This window comes from Ascaphus truei, chromosome 1 (genome assembly GCF_040206685.1).
Source record: "Ascaphus truei isolate aAscTru1 chromosome 1, aAscTru1.hap1, whole genome shotgun sequence".
Taxonomy (NCBI): Eukaryota; Metazoa; Chordata; class Amphibia; order Anura; family Ascaphidae; genus Ascaphus; species Ascaphus truei.
The window spans coordinates 169482346-169507360 of record NC_134483.1 but is presented as its reverse complement, the minus strand read 5'-3'; the positions used below and the strand labels follow the sequence as shown (position 1 = coordinate 169507360).

Below are 25015 nucleotides of genomic sequence, written 5' to 3'. Positions count from 1 at the left end.
ATCCTACAACGTTATATATTTTTATGCTCCTCAGACATTGCAAACATGGACTTAATTAAATATGCTTGTATTGCACCAAATCTGCCGAATAGCGCATGATATGTTTCCTTCTAAATGCTGTGTATCTGTAAGGGGAATAACTAGCACTGAAGGGGTGTGTGTGACTGGAACTATTGCAGTGTTTGTGAAGGGGAGGCTTTCTCTGCGTGCGTGTGTGTGTGTGTGTGTGTGTGTTTAGCTAGCACTGCCACTATGTGCATGTGTGGGGGACTGGCATTACCGGTGTTTCTGACGAGGCTGGCAGCCTGACACTGTTGCGGTATATGACACTGGGGGGGTCCCAAGTGCGAGGATATAGATATACAGTATATCTCAATGCATGGAGACACCCTTACTCAAAAAGAGCACACTGAAGATACATGGGATGAATGCTAATAGGCTTTACAAAGTATATTTTAATGACTCCTAAGCGCATATATTTGGTTCTACAGTAATTCTGTAGCAAATCTGTGTGGCATGTTTGGTTTAGCTTACCTTGGGTAATGGTATATTAAAGACAAATACTATGTAGACATGTAGATCACACACACACCAATATAAAAAAATAGTTTATCACACAGCTTCTAAAAGGAGTGCAAACACGCCTCAAGGTAAATAAAGTTACAATGCTAAAGTATAAAAAAAATTGCATTACCCACACATTGTCCACATTCTGTTTAATGGAGTATAGCATGTTTGACCATTTATATTGTAAATGTTAACTGTATAAGTTTTGCATGCCAGACAAACACAATGTTCAGCTGAAATAGATGTAGATATTACAAAGTTAGTTTTGTATGGAAATTAAGAAATTTCAGTAGCAACATTTTAGCATGTTCTAACTAGGTCTTCAGGTAACCTTGCACAAAGATCCACTAAACACAAAGTCTAGGGGGAAAAATAAAAAAAATCAGCTCCAGTTGCATAGATGTTTATAGTTCCTATACTATGGACGATGATTCAGGAGTCTAGCTGTCAGGTCCACACAAAGCCAGAATAATGGTTTCATAATCGCCTTTGACCTTTTCATCCTGTGTATATGAAGAACATGTAATTAAATGCATGGCACCAACTGTGTCAAATTGGAGATTGCAGTCTACAGGTATCTATCTTATGGAAGCACATTTTAATGACAGGATTCGAACTTCAATGCCACTTAGGATAAAAACAGGACACTAATATTATTGGGAATCAGTGCAAGAATTTTAATTATTATGACCTTCTATAAAGAGGACTTCATATTTGAAAAACATTCAGATCTCTTGAAAACATGCAGATACCTGTGTGCAACGTATAGATCTGCTATTGACGTGGACACAAGACCACATTTTTGGGATTTCATCTCACTTTTAAAAGGAATGCTGCTGGAGGCTACAATGCAAATGACCATTTAATAAATTACCAATACATTTTACTTGTTTCTTTTAAATCATGAAAACACCACATAGTTCAATTCCTTCAAGAATCTGCATTTTTCATCATTGGGTATCTAGCAGGGACCATCATGTTAATTTTGCTTGTACTTTAAGTGTTGTAGCTTTTATTATTACTTCTGTTCATAACTACACATTACAATATTACAGAACGTTATCATCACATACCAAAATTGCCTGGCGGAGGGATTTTCCATAAAGACGTTTATAGTGAGCTTTGATTTCTTTTAGGTCAATTTCAGAACGGGAAACCAGGAGTCGGATTAAAGCTTTGTGTCGCGTTCCAGATCCCTAGTAAAATAAAGAAATATAATTGTTTTCAGGTTAGCAAATTATTGAAGCTCAATAGTGATTAAGAACTGTTTATATTCATTAACTTAAACAAAAATTGTGACCTATGTTAAAATTTTTTAAAAAAAACACACGCACGATTAAAACCCTACACAGCAAAGCATATAGCAAATGTATATATATATATATATAAAAAACAAAAAAGTCAAAGCACCAAATACAAGACACTTAAACAGCATGCGGGTGGCAGAGTTACAATGTTATTTGAATACACAGTACTGCATATTCATGGTTCTAATGCAGGGGTGGCCAACTCCAGTCCTCAGGGGCCATCAACAGGTCAGTCAGAATTGAAGGATATCCCTGCTTCAGCACAGTTGGCTCAGTCAGTGGCTCAGTCTGAAGCAGGGATATCCTTAAAACCTGACCAGTTGGTTTAATTATTATTAACTACTTCACCACTAACCAAAATATGCAGCTCCAGTCAAATGTTTTTAATACTTTGTAATTATACAAATATTTTCAAAAAGTCTGCTTGGTAATATGTTACGCTATTGAGAAAGTCAAATAAGTATTTTTTGTTGAGAAGAACATACTGTACCTTCATTGCCAAATAGAACTTTTCAGCAAAGTAAGCAGGTCTGCTTCCAGAACACTTTACTATAAAATGAAGATTTAAGAAAGGTTCACTTAAATATTCAATACGGTACCAAATTACACAGTTAGAATCTCATTAAAAGTTGATAGTAAAACACAAACCTGAAATAAGACTTCACTTGCAACAAATAATGTAATACTGCAGATCTGGTTTTAAATTAGGGACCAAAGCTTAGAAGCTGAAATACTACCAAAGTTACTTTTGAATTTATTTTATATGCTACCTAATCAAAATGGTGACCCATCAATAGAAATGACTTCTGTTGCACTGTTTTGCAGTGCTGTACGGTAAAAGACATGGCTCTTCCGTCAACCCATATACAGTAGCTCAGGTGCAGGTATCTGCATGAGAGATTTGTAGGGAGCAGTCTCTAGAGTGTTCATGCATGAAACATATTGGTTCCAAATGATTTGCTATATATAATTCATTCTATTATTCATGGCATGTGGTGAACTCTAACGGAGAACGCTGGTTTTGTAGATCGTGTGTGCCAATTGCGCAGTATTGTCTTTACACATGCATCAGTATCTCCAGATTGCTTGTTAATCTGTAGAGATGAAATCGTTCCTGCTAACCAAATGGTAGACACCATGATATACCCATAAGGGATGCACGCGCAGCACCTGATCCCTCAAACGTCCCGGACATTAACCATGGGAAGTTGCAGCCATTGCTCAGAGTTTCTTACCTCCAGTTACCTTCTTAATGCTGACCCACTGATGAATACTATCCCACTCCCCTCCTTACACTGAGATCTAGTGATTAGCACTGTCATTAGACAGGTCAGGTAGCGGGAGGAAGCTACAATCCACACCAGCAACATATCCACTACCTCTGCACTGGGGTGAGAACAGGCTGCATGGGGTAGTAAGCAGTTGAGGGCCACAGTTGAAGAACCCCAGGGCCCCTATTGCCCACCAATGTGCCAACTGAAGGGACAGACTGATTTGTTTCAGATAAATATCTTGTAAAGCTTCCAGTTACACCTATATGAATGTACCGTTTTTCCATCGCTTCACATTCGATCACACAACACACCAAACTGTAATTGGCATGCTACATAAGTAGAAAGGGTACATATACTGTATTATGAAAAATTACTTACCAAGTGATAACAGACAGTTTTCAATGTCTCCTTTCAGCTCAAGATCAATAGCCTTGTTCACGTCATTTTTGCTGTATCTGGCATATCTCTGGAAAACTAGACAGACAGGTAAAAGTAATCTGTGACTATTTTGTTCTTCTAAATGTTCATCTAGAAATTATTCTTATTTTTATTTGCAAACATACTGTAGCAGTGGTCTTTTTTTTCACCTTTCTATCCATGTTTAGAAAATGAATCCTATGCACAAATTAGCTCGTCGATTCAATAACCATGTAAATAATAATTGGGATGAAAAAAAAAAAAAATCTAATAAATATTGTTTTAGTAGCAGCTATGAAAGCAGCTATACAAGTTTAAGAAATATCCCTTCAGTTGGATATTATTTTTCACTGAAGAGCATCCCTAAAGTAACAATAAAAGAAACCCTTCGTTTTTGTGACCGTTTAGCTGTTCCTAAAAAAAAAAAAATCGACAAAAAGTCTGAAAATGTACAGTCTTAGGCTGAGCTTATACTCCATGCATTGGCGCTGCACAAACAAATTGCAGACTCCCTATGAGGACGCCCATAGTGCTCACACGACAGAGCGCGATGGTGGGACAAGTTTTCTAAAGACAAGTCTTTTTTGTCTTTTGGCGCGATGGCCATGTCACAGCGGTAGTTCAGCCAATGGAGAGCCAACAAACCATGTGACGCCACGGCCGTGCCCCCCTCCCCCAATCACCTGATCATCCAGGCGGAGGAATGTTTACATTCGCACGAGCGGCAGGCGTGCGACACATGCACGCGCTCTGTTGCGCACAAGCGGGCAGAGAGTATAAGCTCAGCCTTAAGTTAACCACCAGGATGAGACATTTTAAAGACAGGATTCAGACTTCAGTGCTCTAGAATAAAAATGAAGCACTAATCTTATTGGTTGCAAGAACTTGAATTATGAGCTCGTATAAAGATATGACCATATTATCTCGGAAACATTCAGAGCTAGAAATCTGCATATTTTAAAGAGACCACAGAGATCAAAAACTACAGTATCTGTATTCCTTCTTTGAGAGGGTTAAAGATAGACAAAGAATTGTACCCCAGGATGAGTAGGGTTAAAAAAAAATAAAAACCCTTCCTTTAACAGAATACCTATGACAATCTAGGCAAAGTGAATTTTAGCTGTAGATACTGGGAAAGGCTTCCAACATTAAATACAGAAACTCAATTAACATTTATGAGTAGACACATTGGCTTTCATGTGGTTAACAAAAAGGTGATAAGAAAGGACCAACAGTGAGAGAAAGGATTTAGTGGAGACGAGTGGACCCAATTTTGTACAACCATCTCAAGAACCAGGTCATGTATGGAACTCATACACAAAAAGGAAGCACAAGAGAGAAAAGAACCATCAGTCAATATTCCAAAGCTTTATAAATTGACTCAAAATAACAATATCACATAAAATACATGAATTGATAAAGATCACATAGGATCTGTAGACCCACACAGTCTATGCACAGTGATGAATTCTCAATTCAAAACCCACAGAACTACAACTAAGTAGGTACAAGGTCCAGAGGATTGTATTACTGCTTACATAAGAAGGAGAACACGCCCAGTGCAAGACTGCTGGGTATCCGCAGCAGGCTGGGCTTCCATCGTCACGTTCGCTCCCCGCTGCGTGATGACGTCACCCCTATACGAGTTTCGCGTCATATGACGCTTCAGGAGGCAGAAGAGTCATATGACGTGAAACGGTGACGTCATCACGCAGTGGGGAGCGAACGTGACGATGGAAGCCCAGCCTGCTGCGGATACCCAGCAGTCTAGCACTGGGGGTGTTCTCTTTATGTAAGCAGTAATACAATCCTCTACACCGTGTACCTACTTAGTTGTAGTTCTGTGGATTTTGAATTGAGAATTTATCACTGTGCATAGACTGTGTGGGTCTTCAGATCCTAGGTGATCATTTTTATTAATTCATGTATTTTGTGATAGTTATTTTGAGTCAATTTATAAAGCTTTGGAATATTGACGAATGGTTCTTTTCTCTTTTGCGCTTCCTTTTTGTGTATACTGTATGTTCCGGTTTGACCCTGCTGATCACGGGAGAGTGGGAGCAGCAGAGGGATAAAGACATCTTTTTACGGATACAGAATGAATCTTGGGACTGCGCATACTATTTCTTCTTGTATGGAACTCGTAGAAAACTCCAATGGGAGAGTTATTTACCCTTTTGAAGTTGTGGGAAGCTTCTTGAGGTTAGGACATTAATGAATACAGAGACATCAGTTCCTTTCCTCTTCTCTCCAGCTTCATACAAGGCCTACAATAAAGGCCAATACAAGACATTTGGGATTACCAAATTGCAGCATTAATACTGTATCCTAGCAATTCATACAAGAAGAAGGTCTACATTTACCTTTACAGGTATTACAATTAAAATGTGGTCAACAAGAACAAATAAATACAATTACGATGTTGCTCTACACTGTACTCTATTCATTGAGAGAACCTATTCTGATTTAATCCTTAAATTCTTGTTTATTTTGTATCATGTATACGCTCAACTTGAATTTGTCAAAATACACTACAATACCATCTTTATTTTCCAAGCAATTAATAGCTTGTGTCCTGGAATATTTATACTGCATGTTCATTTTATTAGCCATTACACCATGCCCCCATGCAAGGTGTAAAATACAGAACTGCCCCTCTAATTACAAAAGTTCAAATGATGGTATAAAATGCTTGACAGGGTTGACCAAAACACCACATTGAAGATATATAGTGTAATAAATTATTGCATAAAAATAATTATTAGGAGGGCTCACAGACACATTAGAAGTAAAGCCCTGCTCCACTGTTATTTAGACATATTAAACTTGAACAAATAGTTAAATGGCATGCTAAACCCACGTCTAGTACATGAATAGTATAATGCAGACAAAGAAACATGTTTGATTTTTTTTTGTGCAAGCATGGCTTCACAGTTTGTTTTTTTGTTTATTATTTACAGCTGCAACTCATGTTTAGAAAGTGGTGCTATGCCCAAAGACCCCTTCCTTCACCAGAAGACACCCTACAGGGCAGAAGGTGTTGTGTAGCTCAGCACTGCGTGGTAAATATGGGCAAATATATTAAGTGCAATATAAAGTAATGCTCATGCTGTATTGGGTCAGTGATACTACCTATCTGATCAGAAATCATGTTATTGTGCCTCACGCCTTTCACTTTCTACTGGTTAGAAACGATAGACTAAAGCTGGAGACCAGGACACATTAAGATGTCTGGTTGATACGACTCATTTAGCACAGGTTTTTCTCATCTTATTTAAAGCACGCAGAAGTACTCTCTTACCCTTGCATCATTGTCAGCTTGATCGTCATTCACAGAAGTGTCTTCAGACCGTTCACCCTAACAAAACACAAATTATTGTTAGAAACACTTGTAACCACAAAAAGACAGCAAACATACTCGCAGGTAGAGAATGTGTGTGTGTTCATTTATGCCATTAGGCTGATGAATTACCAGAGATCCAGCAATAAGATTCTTAAATTATACTTTATAATGCCGTAATTGTAATAACTGCAGAGAATACTCCAATTATGTGCAATTTGCATTTAAGGGGTAAAGTCCATGTACTCTGAACCAGTCGTTCAGGCGGTTTTTAGCTGAAAATCGCTTTGACGTCAATGAGCATTTTCTGCCAAAAAGGTGCAAACGTATGCTTCAGAGTATATATAGTTCACGCCAAAGCATTAATCTTTTAAGAGTAATCAGACGACCGGACTGGGGAGAGGGGAAGAGCCAGGACTACTGCCCCAGGCCCGGTGGCTAAGGCCAGAGGTCGGGCCCAACTTCTGTGCCCGGCATGACCCAGTTTCTGCTGCTGCAGCGGGCTTCCCTCTCCCTTCAACTTCCACATCCGTGCATGGGACCGATGTGGCAACGGAGGCTACCACCCCCAAAAAGGTAAAAACATGTGTGTATATTGTGGTGGGCTTTGGGACGGGGGGGGGGGGTGTAATAATCTCAATAGATTCTGCAGTCCATAACACTACACATAGCCTTTATCTATGTAATCATGTACCCAAATGTGAACAGTGAGAAAACAAAATATATATTTACAGTTTAAGAGGTTATGAAGATTAGCTTGTATTACTTGGATAATATATCAATGACAGGATGTGATTAAATTAATTTGAACTCTGTCCAGAACCACATATAAGAATAAACAGATAATTAATTAGAGGGACACAGCACAATATTTTAATTTTACCGCTTTTACAAAGAAAATCTAAGTTAAAGCCATCTTTTCATAAATACATATCAAGTACCTTAAGAAGGGCAAGAAGAGCCTTTTGAAAATCTCCAGAAGTGTCAGCGGCAATGTCTTTTGAAAGATCCTTCTTGAATTCTGACACAAAAGAAATAGTCATAAAAATAGTCAACTGTTTTCCCCAGCAAAGGAAATAAAAAGAATCTTGAATAAGCAATCTTTATTTTACAATGATGCCAGTATACAGCACATGTAACGTTAAAGTTTGTGGTACAATAGATCAAACTCTAAAACCCGTTTCTACAGTTAAATAGTAAGAGGCAAGATTTCAACACTTTCATAATTTGAGTTGTCCTGAATCAATAAACACATACATATATAAAAAAAAAATAATAATGGTGTCACGGCACATGTCTGGAAAGCTTTCATATAATCTAATGTAAACCAAAAGTAATCAGAAATGCAAATGGAACAAGAGTAAGCCAAGCTGCTGAAAGTATTAACTATGTGACCAACTTTAAGGTCAGTGTTGCAACATGTTTTTTCAATCTTTGTCCGGATTTAAATTACCTTCTTTGTAGACCTTGTTGATTTCTTTGATCTCACGATTATTCCTGGATACCAAGATTTCAATCAAGGTTTCCTCATCGGTTCCCAGGCCCTGTGAAAAGGATAATAGATTTATAGATACGACAGCGCAAAAAGAAGTGAATAAAAATCTAATCTTATCAACGAGTAGAATAATTGAATCATTGGATAGCTTTATCTCTCTTTTTTTTTTTTTTTTTTTTTACTGTATCTAGAAAGTCTCTTTAGTGATCAACATCTAGATTACCAGCTGTAGTTCTTGGTACTGTGACTGCTTCAAAGCTTTGTAGACTTAATACCTTAGTGGCAGCCTTCAGTTCATGAGCATCAAACTGGGCTGGGGTTTTCAGCAAACCCAGAACAACAATTTCCAGGTTACTTGAGAGGGCTTTCTTCAGAGCGTCATCCAGACTCTGAAAATCAGAGGAAATAAATATCATGTCATCGTGTTTGGCACAGACAAAATGAAACCGACATCAGGAGAAATGTAAAATAGGACCATGGTGCTGATATAGTGCAATAACCTAAAAATAAAGGAATATGTTTCTATTGCTATTTTACAATGATAAAATGCCAGAATCATGTGCTGTGAGCTATGTAAAATCACATGTTATTGTTCGGAACAATATAAAATCCTTTTAAAAACATTTCTTTAGTGTATATATCGTATACAGGCATACCCCGGTTTAAGGACACTCACTTTAAGTAAACCAGCGAGTAAGGACATATCGCCCAATAGATAAACAGCAGCTCGCGCATGAGCCTGTCAGCACGTCCTGAAAAGCAATACCGACTCCCTACCTGTACCGAAGCTGTGCGCAAGCGGGTAGACTATAGAGCCTGTTACAAATGTGTTATTTACCTCAGTTATGCCCGTGTATGACGATTGCAGTACAGTACATGCATCGATAAGTGGGAAAAAGGTAGTGCTTCACTTTAAGTACATTTTCACTTTACATACATGCTCCGCCGGTCCCATTGCATACGTTAATGCGGGGTATGCCTGTATATGCACAGGGTATGTAATGGCCATATTTAAATTGATTCCTTAGCATACAATATTTATATAAGCAGGACATACTTGAAAACGGGAGATAAAAATGTATTGTTTAGCTTGATAAAATATTTCAAGAAATTATATATTTTACACGTAATTTTAATGCATACAATGGTAATTCAGGAAAATAACTGATCAATTTTTCATCACTATCTAGTGTTTTTTTTTTTTTTTACCCGATTTGCCAAGTAATTAGTAATTTTATATCAGAACATTTCAGTTACCTTCCCTGTTGCCTTTTGATAAGCAGCCCTGATCTGCTGGCGTTCTTCATTGGTTCTTTTAGTCAAGATATCTATGATGGTTCCTTCATCAACACCTAAAAGGTTCCAATCCAAATAAAAAAAAATGTAAGAAACTGCTTTATGTGGAGGTTTTTTGTCACTTTTTTTACCCACCATAACGTGTGTGTGATATATTTTTTTTTATTAGAATTACACACTTGGTGAGATTGGCTCTGGTTGAGGGTTTTCCTTATGGAAAAAATAAATAAATAATAATATAGATCTATATAATGGCCATGTCTGAAATATAAAATATTCTAATAATTTTACTTCCACACATTCTTATAAATGTTTTTTATCAACCTCAAATAAAAAAAACTTATATTTTATAATGTGCATTTCATACCAAGTTATTTTTATATGAACAATTGTGCGAATCAAAGCCTCTTATTATAATGACTCAAAGCATGGTACCGGAAATAAGATCAAGATAAACTTTTTTTTACCAGGAAATCATGATATGCCCTGAATTTTACCTTTTGCTTTGATGGCTTTTTCTAGGTTTGCAGCATCTGTGGCACCATTAAATCCAGCGGATGCTTGAAGTGATGGTCCAACCTGTTCAGCCTGTGAACATACATCATTAGTTTTAGTGTTGGATGAATGGTCAAGTTGCAGTCCTTATATATTAAGGAATGTCTTTAATATTTTACCTTTCAATTCTTTGAGGATAGATATATAGATATATAGATAATCAAAAAATAAATAGATGATACCGTTCTGTGGCTAATGAAAATCTGTGCGAGCTTTCGAGATACGCTGATCTCTTCTTCCGGCGATGTTACAATGAATGAAGCAAGCAAAGGGTATTCTTAAAAACAGTGCCTTAATAACAGTGTTAGCCACAGAACGGTATCATCTATTTATTTTTTGATTATTGAAGCTCGGATAACACGGTACTAATACCTCTACACATATATACATATATCCATGTTACTATTTATTTCCCCCCTCCCTGACAAGCCTTTAAATTCTTCCCCCCCTACTTTACTGGCATCTAGTGTAGATTTCTCCCTCATTTTATATTTCTCTTTTTACTCCCATCTTTTACTTTATTACAGATATAGAGTGATATAATGAATATAAAATATTATAGGTTAAAGCTGAAAAATTCTCCTTTCTGAGTGGTTAAAATTCCGGGAATTATTCATTCAGCAATGGCCGGAATTTTTGGCAGCTTACCAAGTTTTTATTTCTAGCCAATCATTTTTTCCTCGTCAGAACAGCTAAAGCTGGGCAGGGGATTGGTCAGGATGCAGCAGCCAGACATTGACACACAGAGACAGAGAGAAGCTGGAGAGAGACAGAGAGAAGCTGGAGAGAGACAGAGAGAAGCTGGAGAGAGACAGAGAGAAGCTGGAGAGAGACAGAGAGAAGCTGGAGAGAGACAGAGAGAAGCTGGAGAGAGACAGAGAGAAGCTGGAGAGAGACAGAGAGAAGCTGGAGAGAGACAGAGAGAAGCTGGAGAGAGACAGAGAGAAGCTGGAGAGAGAAGCTGGAGAGAGACAGAGACACAGAGAGAGAGTGTGTTGGGTGTGGGTAGCTGCAGAGAGGGTGTGGGTTGCTGCAGAGAGGGTGTGGGTTGCTGCAGAGAGGGTGTGGGTTGCTGCAGAGAGGGTGTGGGTAGCTGCAGAGAGGGTGTGGGTAGCTGCAGAGAGGGTGTGGGTAGCTGCAGAGAGTGGATGTAGCTACAAAGTGTGTGTAGCAGCAGGTTGTGTGTGTGTGTGTATACACAGAAGAGCGGCAGTGTGTGGCTATAGATAGCTGCAGTGTGTTTATAGAGGTGCTTTAATTTACCATTTTATTTAAAAAAAAAAATCTATAACTGTACAAAAGTGTCTATTATTTATTTAAAAAGCCTACATTTAGTCAATAATCGTAATAATCCCCTCAGAACAGGGCATTACTGGCCAATAATGCCCTGACTGGATTAAAGTCCCTCGGCTTCGGCTCGGGCCTTCAACACTTCCAGCCAGTGCATTATTGGCCAGTAATGCCCTGTTCTGAGGGGGATTATTACTTAAGTACTGTACCTGTCTGCAATGTTTTAAATGAATAGATGTAGCTCAAACTACTGTAGCTGAAAATAACCAGGCGTTGCTTAGGAATTCTAGAAACAAACTTCATCCCTCCCCATCTCACCCCCGTATCCTTCTCCTTACTCTCACTTTTATACCTTATGATGTCCCCAATTCTTTCCGCCTCTCTCCTTCAGCATTCTTACTTGCTCCCCCCATGCCACTGACTTCCTCTTTGTGTCTGCTTGGTGGATAAACTTTATAGCTATGACTCATTATGATGTCACATGTCAGATATATAGCTTACCAGGTACAACACCCAGTGGCTGACTTGCTTCTCCCCTTTATGCGTTTTTGTATATTATTTGTTATTTACATGATTGCCACGTATATATACACACACCACTGCTGTGAAGCGCAATGTACATTGATGGCGCTATATATAAAGACATACATATACACAGGGCCAACAGAAATTGTGGGGCCCACGACAAACATTTTGAGCAGCCCTCTCCCCCCCCCCACCGAGCCCCCTCTCTTCCACCCCTTCTTCCTATGTATTTCTCTCCATTCCGTCTCACCCCCTTCTCACTCTTAGGCCTGGGACCCGCTGCGCCCGGTGGCGCAGACGGCTGCACGAGCGTTCCCCACCTGCAGGGGAATCCTCCCGAGCCGGTCCCAGTCCACCCTCACGGCACAGCACACTACACGCTGTGACGCGTCAGCCGCTAGGGGATTCAAGAGAATTGTAATCCCAAGCGTCGACGCGACACGTTGTGTGGCTGCGAGCCAATGAGGAGGGGAGGCTTCGGGGAGCGGGGAGGAGAGTGTGGAGGGAAAGCAGCGTGAGTGCCTATCTGTGTGTGTGTGTGTGTGTGTGTGTGTGTATGTATGTGTGTGCCTGAGTGCGTGTGTGCCTGAGTGTGTGTGTGCCCGAGTGTCAGCGTGTGAGTAGGGCAGCCCGCAGCAGCTCCCTCCTGCAGCCCGGGAGCCCGAGCCCGTGGAGGGGGGGTAGTGTGTCCCTCCGCTTAAACCACGCCCCTCTCCGCTTAAACCACGCCCCCCTCCCACTCCAGCCCCGGCTCCCGCTCCCTACAGACCGCATATCGCGGTCTGTGTCTGTCAGTGCCCCGCCTGTCTGCAGTGCGGGCGCGCTGACTGAGGGAGTGGGGCCTTAGCCTTATGCCTCGCATGTATCTCTCACTCCCTCTTTTCCTCACTCACCCCATCTCTCCTCTCCATCCCTCAAGTTAATTAGCCCACACTCCCTCCACCCTCACACAATTCCCCAACAAGATATACCAAAAAACTTCCCACCCCCAAAAACACAAAAATAATCCCCACCCCCAAATGCCACACACACAAAAAACAACCCTCCCCAATACATATAAAAATACCCCCAAGCCCCCAAATACATATGAAAATACTAATGAAATAAAAGCTTTATTTGTACAAGTTCCTCTGTCTGTGGATGTGCACTGTATACACCCCTCATCCCAGTGAATGAAGATTATCAGGGCTAGCAAAATGCAGTGAACTAGACAGCCCTAATCTGCATGAATGTAAGTAATAATACCAAGACTAATAATAGTCATGGATAATACTACAAAATAGCAATCATATTATATATTTAATATACTTGTATAAATCAGGTACTAATACATAGTAATAATAGTAATGGTGATATAAATACTATGGGTCATTTGTAATAAGTTCCCCTAATATTATTATTATTAATAAGTGTCCTCGCCCCCTCCTGTCTCCTTCCCTCTTTCCCCACCCAACTTCCTTCTCCTCTCCTAGTCCCTTTGCTTTGTACCCTTAATTTCCCATTTCCTCCCCTCACCTCCTCCTGTAGGGTCCCTTCCTCCCGCCGCACCAACTCCTGTAGGGCCCCCTTCCTCCCAACTCCTGTAGAGCCCTTACACCCCTCACCAATTCCTGTATGGCCCCTTCCTCCCCAAGTCCTGCAAGGCCCCTCTCCCCACTCACCTCCTCACCTGCTCTCCTCTTCCAGCACAGACAGCCTCTTCCCATTGCGATCTTAACGGAGCTGCCTGTGGCTTCCACACCCACACACTGGTGCCTGTAGCCCGCGTCGGGCACATGGTAAGGAGGTGCGCAAGGCTCTCATGGGTCAAAGTGCTACAAGCACGCGCGGAACGCTTGGTGGCCATTTTTTTCACCACCCTGAAACGGGGCCAAGCGGCGACCGCGCCCCCTCACTGGGCCCGGGACGCCAACACTGGCAGACCCCCCCCCGCCCCGTTGGCGGCCCTGACAATACATACAATAACTCAAAAATCAAGAAAAAACGCTTTAGAACCAGAACGATTGAAGCGATAATTTATGTACCAATTAGGTCTCCTCCAAATATCTACCTACAGTCCCAATTTGAAGTTAATAGAACAATTCCCTGAGGAGCTAGATTGGGGGAAAAAAAACAAAAAAACCCTACGTTTTCATGAACATTTGTCGAGGGCTACCAGAAGCTATGGGCTAATCATACCAAAACCCCACCTATACTCTTCCTTTTGATCCTATTAGAAACTGTAGCATGCCAAGTTTGGCGTCTCTAGAATTAAGCGTGTGGATTTGTATAGCCAGACAAAAAAATACTTTCTGAATTATAGTATAGATAACTAAAACATCAATGTGAATAAATAATTATATGGTATAGTTCAGGGGAGTTAGAAAAAAAATTCCATAAATAGGCTAAGAAAATGTTTTTCATACTATATTCTGATAAAGCGTAACCTTGGTTTAAAGTTTTCAAATATTATTGTCAATATGTTAACACGTTGCAAGAAAACAAACTTTCAGATTATTGGTTTTCGTTCTTAAAGAATCTATAAAAAAATTTTAAACAAATTTCCTAAAAAAAATCAAAGTGTGTCCCATATACGTGGTATTGTAGTTTGAATTATAAAGTAAATCCGATTATGTGATCAGTAGAGACACCTAAAAACCATTGAGGACTCTTCAGAGACAAAGGAAGAGCTGGCAGACAGATTGTAGGACTAGGTCCCCGCTGCAGCTGGCGGTGCCTCACCAGCCCAATACCTCCTGTGTAGCAGTCGCCGGTGTAACCTCGCTTCCTGGCTAACTGTTTGTGACGTGTCAGTCGGCAGGGGATACAAGTGGATACAAGTGGATTATGTTCCTGTGCGGCAACGCATCACATGGTGTGCCAGGGAACCAATTAGATGCTAGCATATCTGTGCTACAGGCTTGCAAGTTGCAACTGCTGTCATCCAGATGGAAGCTATTCTTGCCTTCAAATTCTTTATGGGCAAGCTACCCAGCTACCTGAACAAGCTCCTCACCCCTACCACATGCAGCACCTATCACCTGAGATCAGACTCCAAAAGACTGTTCATGGTCCAAAGACTCAACAAAGTACCTGGCCGTTCCGCCTTCTCTTACCGTGCACCCCAAAACTGGAACAACCTACCACAGACTCTCACATCCACCACCAGTTTAAATTCTTTCAAATCTAAGGCTGTCTCACATTTTAATCTGGTCTGCAACTGTTTCATACGCCCATAATATATATATTATCTTTAACTGTGCATGCAATGTCTTGTATATAATGTATACCCTGCTCATTTATGTAACTGTATTTGTAAACATGTATTATTTGTCCTAACTCTGTGCCCAGGACATACTTGAAAACGAGAGGTAACTCTCAATGTATTACTTCCTGGTAAAATATTTTATAAATAAATAAATATTCAAAGGCACAGTGCCATTAGTAATCTGGTTTACAATGTGCCGTGCTTTAAGCGGTTTTTAATAACGAATGAGTTAATCTGCTGGAATGTCGGCATTTGCCGCATTTGGTCAGAGGAAAAAAAAAACAGGATTCTGTAATTTAACCTAACTCTACTGCTCCGAGAAATGCCTGAAGCTCATTACTTCACATAGCATAGTAAATGCACAAAATGGCCGCGTCCACCCGGCCCATTTGACCACACCCCCCGCGCCTCAGAACGCTGCCTGCAGACCGCAGTTTGGTGCTGTGCACATGCCACCCTCCAGCGGGACCTTAGCCTAGAACAGGGGTAACCAACTCCAGTCTTTGACTGAGACACCTGTGCTGAAGCATGGATATCCTGAAAACCTGAACTGTTGGTAAGCTCGAGGAGTGGAGATGGCCAGCCCTGATTTAGAACAATGCATGTTGCTTTGATGCTTTCTTGTGCTACAGAAACTCACTCAAGAGCTATCTCCAAATACCAGTGCAAACACAGGTCAAACAAACAGCAATGTTAAGCTCCGAAGCCCAAAGGCCAAGGGAGTGGTCTTTGCCATAGAGGCAGACTGCTGTACTTATTAAAGCTTAGTTAACAAAAACAATTACAAGTAGAAAAAATACATACAGCTTTGCCAACAAAATTAACCAACGAAAAATAAATAGAAATGATAGCTAAATACATCGGAATTTAAAAAAAAATATGTATGTATTTATATAGCACCCTTAATGTACATAGCGCTTCACAGTAGTAATACACTTGACAATCATAAATAACAAATAATACAGATAACAGATAATGGGAATAAGTGCATCAGACATAAAAGTAACATTGTGGAGTCACTGCTCTGAAGAGCTGACAATGTAATTGGTAGGGAGAACGTACAGAGACAGGAGGAGGGCATTCTGGTAAGTGCGTCTGCAGGGGGCCAAGCATTAAGTATTGTGTATAGTATTAGCCACAGTGCTATTCATATGCTTCTTTAAGCAAGTGTGTCTTAGGCCTCGGCCATGCTCCCTGCTGGCTTGCTGAGGCACAGGGAAAGCGGGTGCTTTCCCTGGCCTTGCGGTTGCTTACCGCACGCACGGTCAGCGGGCCATCAGGGGGCAGGCCGGGGGCGGGCGCGTCACTGGCCGGGGGCGGGCCAGTGACGTCACGAAGCTGGTTAGCCCTCATTGGGCGAACCGCTCACGTGACCGGCCTGTCGCACCGGCAAGCAGGGGAATTTTTAATTCCCCTAAGACCTGCGCTTCCGCTTGCTTGCGGAAGCGCAGGTGAGCCCCTACTAAAGTCGCTCTAATTGAGACTGTAGGGGCTCAGTGCTGAGTTCCACCAGCAAGGAACATGGCCGAGGCCTTATGGTGGGTCTAAAAGGTGGATAGAGAGGGTGCTAGTCGGGTATTAAGGGGAAGGGCATTCCAGAGGTGTGGGGCAGTCAGTGAGAAAGGTTTAAAGCGGGAGAGGGCTTTAGATACAAAGGGGGTAGAGAGAAGACATCCTTGAGCAGACCGCAAGAGTCGGGATGGTATATAGCGAGAAAGTAGGGCTGAGATATAAGGAGAAGCGTGTAAAGCTTTAAAAGTGAGGAGGAGAATTGAGTGCGAGATGCACGATTTGATAGGAAGCCAGGAGAGGGATTTCAGCAGGTAAGGCGCCGAGACAGATTTAGGAAAAAGAGTAGAGTGATTCTGGCAGCAGCGTTAAGGATAGATTGTAGGAGAGACAGGTGAGAGGCAGGAAGGCCGGACAGCAGGAGGTTACAGTAATCGAGACAGGAGAGAATGAGGGCCAGAGTCAAAGTTTTAGCAGTCTAGTAACAGTGGAGAGGGCATATGTTTGTAACATTGCAGAGGAAAAAGCGATAGGTTTTCGATATGTTTTGAATTTGAGAGAGGAGTCGATTGTGACCCCTAGGCAGCATGCTTGGGCTACTAGGTGAATGATGGTCTTCTAACAGTAATGTGGAAGGAGGTAGTAGGGCCAGGTTTGGGAGGAAGTATAAGGAGCTTTGTTATTGCCATGTTAAGTTTAAATCAGTGGAGGGCCATCCAGGATGATATAGCAGAGAGACATTCAGAAACTTTGGTCTGTACAGCAGGTGTAAGGTCAGGGGTTGAAAGGTAAATTTGTGTGTCGTCAGCATAGAGGTGATATTTAAACCCAAGAGATGTGATTAGGTCACCTAGAGAAAGTGTGTACAGAGAAAATAGAAGAGGTCCCAGAACAGAGCCCTGGGGTACCCCCACAGAGAGATCGATAGAGGAGGAGGTGTTAGCAAAAGATACACTGAAAGTACAATGGGAGAGGTAGGAGGAGATCCAGGATAGAGCTTTGTTCTGAATACCAAGAGTATGGAGAATGTGAAGGAGAAGAGGGTGGTCCACGGTGTCATGTGCTGCAGAGAGGTTAAGTAGTATGAGCAGAGTGTAATGACCTCTGTCTTTGGCAGCATGGAGGTCATTAGTTATTTTACTGAAAGCTGTTTCAGTGGAGTGAGCAGTGCGGAAGCCAGATTGTAGAGGGTCTAGGATAGGTGTTGAGAAAATGGAGCAAACGAAAGAATACAAGACGGTCAAGGAATTTGGAGGCAAAAAGGCAGGAGGGAGACAGGTTTTTTTCCCCCACCACAAAAACGTAGTTCATTTTACCTAAAAGCCTAGTCGTGTTTCAGCATTTTTTCAGGAGACATTTGCCCGCTCTCAAAGAAACTTACGGTACATGGGGGGTGTCCTCCACCATCAAGAAAGTTAGCCTGAGAGAGGAATTCTTGCATAAAAGACATGATGATGAGTCAGGTTTCTAGGGAGAAGAAAAACATGTGATGTTGCCATGTTAGCACACCATATAAAAACACTTAAGGCTGCCAAATGCTAATAAAACACAAGTTCTTCCCAGCCAAACTCCTTATTTCCCCATTTTATACATGATATAGGCAGACATTTTACAAAGGAACAAAACCACTTGGTTACAATGACATAGCTCTGCCACAAAATTGCTTAAGAACAGCAAATTGTTTTATTTTGACTTTAATCCAAGTCTTTATACATATAGCATATACTCCAATGTTTTGCAAAATATTGACAGCATATGTTGCAACAAAATATTCAAACTACACTTTGTATGTGCTGATAATATTAGTTAATTATACATCTGAAAATTATTCTCCCTGCCAATGTACTGTACAAAATAGTTCATGTACTCTGGTCAATAGAATACAATTAGATACTGATAATGTAAGAATATTCTCCTGTTTTGGGGTTATGGACACTCGAAATCACTACAATGTTGGAAAGTACAGACAAGAGCAAAAAAAAAAAAAAAGAGTCAGATATTTAGCACATTAGCCAAAATAATAAAATTCACAATAGTACAGGGATATGAACACACAAGATGGGTAACTCATGAATTCAAAGACGCGTTATTACATTGCAAAAAAATATTTAATCTTTAGAGGAGTGCCAGAACGGGTCAACTGTTTTTGGCTGCATGACCCTTTCTCCACCAAACAGCACAATGGAATGAGACACCTTTAATATTTCATTTTCAGACAGGTGCACGAAAGGAGTCAACGTTTTGGGTCACATCCCCCGTAAGGGAGTATCATTCCATGGTACCATTTGCTTGGAAAAAGGTGGGTCTCATTCTATTCTGCCGTGTGCTTCAGAAAAGTTGATGTGACCGCAAATGTCCTTGATACCACCTGAAGATAAAATAAAGTATCCTTGTTTGCAACGTTATGCCTCTTTGGACTTGTGAGCAGTGGCGAATTTCCCATTAGGCCCGGACCAAGGGCAGCAGAATTCGGGGGGCACTTGCGCATGCTTAACCTGGCAACGTGAGGTCAGACATCGTCGCGTTGCCATGGCAAGAAATCAGTGCGCTGCTGAAGGAGGAGGGCAGCACCAGGTAAGTGTCCAATGGCGGTATATTTATTTTTTTAAATCCAACATTAGTCGTGAGTGAGCATATTACTATTGGATCTTGCCCCCCGTTTCAATCCTATTTTTTTTTTAAAAGTTACAATTAAAAAAAAAAAAACACAACAACCACCACGTGTGGCTTCGATTGATTGACGCTTTCAAACTTGCCAATTCATTTTAGTACACTTTATGCATACAGAGTTTGGAATGGGCCATTAAATGTTTTTATGATGATTACCAAGTCTACAAACAGATACAAAAAAAAGGTAAATAAACCCTATCTGAAGGCACTTAAGATCTGTAAGTGGCAGAGTGGAAACAAGGTTTGTGCTGCAAATCTACAAAAATAGAGCTTTTCTCTGAATCAGATATCGGTTTTGTGGAGGAAGTACATTGGAAGGTAAGAATGGTACATGTACAACCAATGAAGATGGTTCACAGGGTACCTCTGAATATGTAAAGAATAATGGCCAACGGAAAATAGCAAGGAATGATAAAAGAAAAATGTGGTATATGTGGTGCTCAAAATCGAACCGGTAACCTCCTATAACATAATGATGAGACCATTGACTTGGTGGTCTGACAATGACGGAGTGCCCCTCAATAATGCATTAACTGCGTAGTGACTGTAGGGGAAGTGACAAGTGGAGTCAGTTGAGACAACCACCGGGATGTACACATTGATCACCCTGACAGTATAATGAAAAAGGAACTATGTCCATTAAAACAGCAGGATTTGAATAAGGCACATTGGCACTTTACCTGCTCATCCAAGGGGCACTCTCAGGATCAATAGCGTGCAATCCATCCAATGATGAGTCCAAGAGGGTGGTTGGTGCAGATAGAGCACAGCTGCAGACGCCCTGCAATGTGAAGCAGGGAAAACAAACCAGGCCACTCCGCAGTAGTATCAAAATTGTATTAAGCCAGCAAACACATACAGGGGACAAAAATAGGACAGATAGAACGCACCTACGCGTTTCATACAATAGTACTTTATCAAGGTGAAGCAAGAGTAAAATAACAGCCTACTTATACCTACCCTAGGCACTTCTAACCCAATGTGATATTATCGCATACACATCTACTCTTTAAGCTTCCATGAACTAGCAAGGTTCTATTTCTGTCCCAGGAACGGTTATATTATTATGATTATATCTTAAATCATTAATATTTTTCACTATGTATTGTTTATTCAATGTAAAAATATTAGATCTTTATAGTTACAAGTATTATACCAAGACTGGGAGTCTGCGATTTAATTATCCAGTGAGTCTCTTGTTTATATTCTGTTTAAAGGAATCGTATTGCCAAGCCAATTTTTTGTGTTTTTATTACTGTTTGTCTACAAATTGTGTCATACTATTAAAGTTATGTGTTGTTAAAAAACTGTTTAGATCACGTGACACACCCCAGCCAATGGAGATGGACGTTGCGTCAACGTGATTGGCCTACGTGCCGCACGCTGATGACGTCATCCCTATGACGCGACGGAGGTCACGTGGCAGCCCCTGTGTACTACCTGATGCACCCTGGTCCATGGGAGTGTGCGTCACATAGCCGCGACTGCTTGCAGCTGCCGGCGCATGACGCCGCAACCCATTGGGTTAGAAGTGCCTAGGGTAGGTATAAGTAGGCTGTTATTTTACTCTTGCTTCACCTTGATAAAGTACTATTGTACAAAATGCGTAGGTGCGTTCTATCTGTCCTATTTTTGTCCCCTGTATGTGTTTGCTGGCTTAATACAATTTTGATACTACTGCGGAGTGGCCTGGTTTTGTTTTCCCTGCTTCACATTGCAGGGCGTCTGCAGCTGTGCTCTATCTGCACCAACCACCCTCTTGGAATGATAAAAGAAAGTATGAATCCTAGGAAAAATTATTTGGCTGGAAATGGAGAGAAAAAAAGGGAGGAAAGGCGTTGGTCTGGTGGGGGAGGGGGGAGCTGAGCCATGCGTGGGAGTATTTAGAGATGAGTTATAAGCTAAATATTATGGAAACCTTTGCAGAGAGTGTTGAACTATAATATGATTCTGAAAAACATGAAGCCAAATACTATTCATGACAGGCCCGGCAAGGTTAACTATTTATTTATTGTCAAAATAGAAAAACTAATTGTAAACATATAGGCACATTATTTTCTACAGAAACCTAGAGTATATACTGTAGTTTGTTTTGTTACTGTGGTTTTCAACCTTTTTTGTGCTAAGGAACCCTTTAATTATATTGTGAGATTCTAGGGATCCCCAACCCTCTCTAACAGCACATCTGAGATCAGATGCATTGTAAGGAACCCCACCCCTCTTTAATAGCACACCTGAGATCAGATGCATTGTAAGGAACCCCACCCAATCGAATAGCGAGTAGATTGGATCAGATGCATTTTAAATTCCTCTGTATTTTGTAACATTTCCAAATTATCTGAAAATTGCAGGGAACCCTTTAAGGATACCCGTGGAACCCCTACTGAAAAACACCACTTTAGGCACATATATAGGAAGTAAGCCTGTGAACCCTTATAACAAAGGAAACTTGAGAAGTGGGATAATGCATACAGTGGTTATATGAAGCAGCTGCTGCTCCGCACTTGGAATAGAAAATACTGTTAACTATGCGTTACCCCATATTTCCCCATGCTGCATAGGGCCTTAAGAGCTATCAAATGAAAATGATTAGCAGCAAAAAAAAAAAAAAAAAAGCTTCTGACCTTTAAACAGCAAAAGCTCTCACTCTGAGCCCTTGCATATTTCCCAGCTATACCAAATCTATTATTTTTTTTGTCTGTTCATTTGGCAGTTCAGACCAGAGATGTGGTTACAGAAAAATGAATATGAGACAAGACCTCCTCTTGCTATTAGATGTAATTTATGTTATCGCTCCAAATAACGCTACATGGTACGTTACTGCTGGCACACCTTATTTAAACAGCAGCGCTATTGAAAACAATAGTTGAGGTGAGAAGTTGTTAGTTCGTGGTAATGGTGATAAAATTGTCTGCTACATAGGTGCGATGAGGCTAGGGGACAGATTGTCAAAATTGCTGTTTTAGAATTCATTTATGATCAAAAGTGCAATTTTCAGCCCAATATTTGATATGGATCTAGGGCAGAGTCAACCATAGAGCCCAATCAGTACTGCAGATTTTACATAGTTGTATTTACTCAGGTGTTTTACAAGTGTTGAAAAATTCACGAATACCTAAAGGGATATTTGTGCATAAATTTCATTTTGGTCGTGTTTTTTTTCCCCTTAGAAACTGAAATACTAATCTTTTTACCCTAAAGGCAAATTCACACACAGGCTCTACAATCTCCAGATCGCCATTCCCTCCTGCAACGCCCTATACAGAATAAGCACATACTGTATGCTTCCAAACAGCCTGCAAAACGGGTTCCTAATTTAAACACACAAAACAATCCCCGAAGGTTAAAAAAAAAAAACATTAAAGCTGTACGCCTCTGAAAAGTCAACTTTTAAGCAGTACATATAGAACAGCAAACCACAAAACAGAATACTTTGTATCCAAATGTGATATACAGTAGATAGATATATACACATACTAGAGGAAAAGATACAATATGTTATGTGAGGTAAGTAAACAAAAAAAAAAAACCTTGGCAGCTCTTAGTAATAATCTGTTTTGAGTTTCCAGAAGAAAAAAAAAAAATAAGAGAAGGGTTTCCTGTGACTCAGTTCTGCTGAAACAATCTTGTTCTCTGCGGTGGTTATGCATGAAACAAAAAGGGGAGGGAGCTTGCCAGTTACCCTTCTTTCGTCCATGATCTTAATCTTTTTCCTTTACTAAGAATTATCACGATGCCAAAAGGTCCTAATAGATATTATATTTCTCAAGGAAAGATGTGAAGTACCATGAAACAGCTACACTTGATTTTAAACACATCGCTCGATAGATTGTAGAAGAACAAATAATAACACGACCACACCCAACACTAAACTGCATCAAAAATGCACATCGCTTTCTGCACCAAACGGTTCATTTTCTGAGCGTTGAATCACTTGGCTTTTACAAGTACTAGCAGCACACTGCTCTGCTCCAGCAGCCTACATGCTAAAAGAGCAGTTGTGGACATAATACTGTAAAACAAAGCAAAAGCAACTCACCTTTTAGGGAAGAGACACTAATGCTTTTTGAGCTGTGAGCTGAAAGGGGTTGGAAGTTGAGCTTCTGATTTTTATGAAGAAGTGGACAAACCACACCTAGAAACAGGCACATAACTCTAACGTTGCTCTGATTGGCTGGCAAGCCCAGCTCAGGACTCAGACAATACTGCTGAACTAACCACACATTCCTTCCAACATTGATACAAATGTGCTGCCACTTTCCTTAAGTGCTTTCATATTCTATTAACATTTGTTTCGTTTTCCGCTTGCCATAATATGCATGTATGGTGGTTTGTCAACGTTTGTTAACTTGCAGAAAGGGCCACTTTCAAATAAAGGCACAGTCCCGCACAGCAGGGCAAAAATCTCACACCATACACACCTTTTGTAAAGCGCTGTATACACTGTGGGTACTTTATAAATGTATATTTACACACACAAACACACATACATACATCCCAAACATTCAGGGACCATTTAACACCTTTAGTCATAAATCGCATACTGCACAGGGGGGGGGGGGGGTAGGAGGGGATAGGCTTCAGGCACAGATACATTCCAGGATGCACTGTTTTTAACTAAAAACCTCTCTTGCTTTATCCATTATAACACCGCCGGAAGAAGAGATAATATATTTATTTATTTTATTTATTTATTTATAAAAATGTTTTACCAGGAAGTAATACATTGAGAGATACCTCTCGTTTTCAAGTATGTCCTGGGCACAGAGTTATAAAAAATACATGGTTACGATAAAAGAACAGGGTTATACAGGTAATTCATAGACATTTCATGGACAGATAAAGTTGGAAAATTGGGTACAGGGGATAAAGGGCTTATGTGTTTCAGATAGAAATAGAGCAGCTTCAACATCACTTTAACATCAACTAACATCAGCGAACGGCAGCAAACGGCTCACGCCCTTTGGCTGCCCTTCGGCTGCGCCAAAGGCTGTGCGCCTTTGGAGCAACGCAGCTGTACGCTGGGTGGGTGAGGTTGAATCTGGTGCGTCTGTGAACAATAGAGACGAATATCAGTGGCAGCACTCCAAATGGTTGTCAAAAGAATATATTGTATTAACAAGACATAATTTCCAACGTTTCGGTCAGCGTGCGGATATTCGTTTCTACACGGTATCGTATTGCCTATTTGTACTATACAGGATTTGCACCCACCATATTGATTTCCCAGACGGAGTGCCTATTGTTCTTTATTTTTTGCTATATATATATAGTGGTCGACAAATCACCAAAAAATGTACTCGCCGAACAAAAAAATCTACTCGCCACCTAGTAACACACGTGTGCTGCTTGGGCCAATAGGAGCTCGCCACAATGTTAAATCCACTCGCCCGGGGCGTGCAAATGTACAGGTTTGTCGAACACTATATATATATATTACGTAGTGTGCTGTCTCTTTTTGCCAGTTTCATACCTGGTGAGTTTGGAATATTTAATCTCTATGGGACAAGCAGCTGTCTTTAT

General features: G+C 40.7%; 1 protein-coding gene across 1 annotated transcript; it reads right to left on the bottom strand.

Moving 5' to 3' along the window:
* Window positions 1–699: 699 nt before the first annotated feature.
* On the bottom strand, window positions 700–23686 carry LOC142493714 (annexin A1-like). The gene is made up of 13 exons (XM_075598210.1): window positions 23532–23686; window positions 18204–18289; window positions 10194–10284; window positions 9658–9752; window positions 8676–8789; window positions 8359–8449; window positions 7847–7926; window positions 6867–6923; window positions 5739–5832; window positions 3527–3622; window positions 2365–2423; window positions 1641–1763; window positions 700–1070 (listed from the first exon to the last, which is right to left on the bottom strand). Exons 2-13 carry the CDS (start codon window positions 18270–18272, stop codon window positions 1008–1010), a joined length of 1032 nt encoding a protein of 343 aa, XP_075454325.1. The 5' UTR covers window positions 18273–18289; window positions 23532–23686; the 3' UTR covers window positions 700–1007.
* Window positions 23687–25015: the final 1329 nt, after the last annotated feature.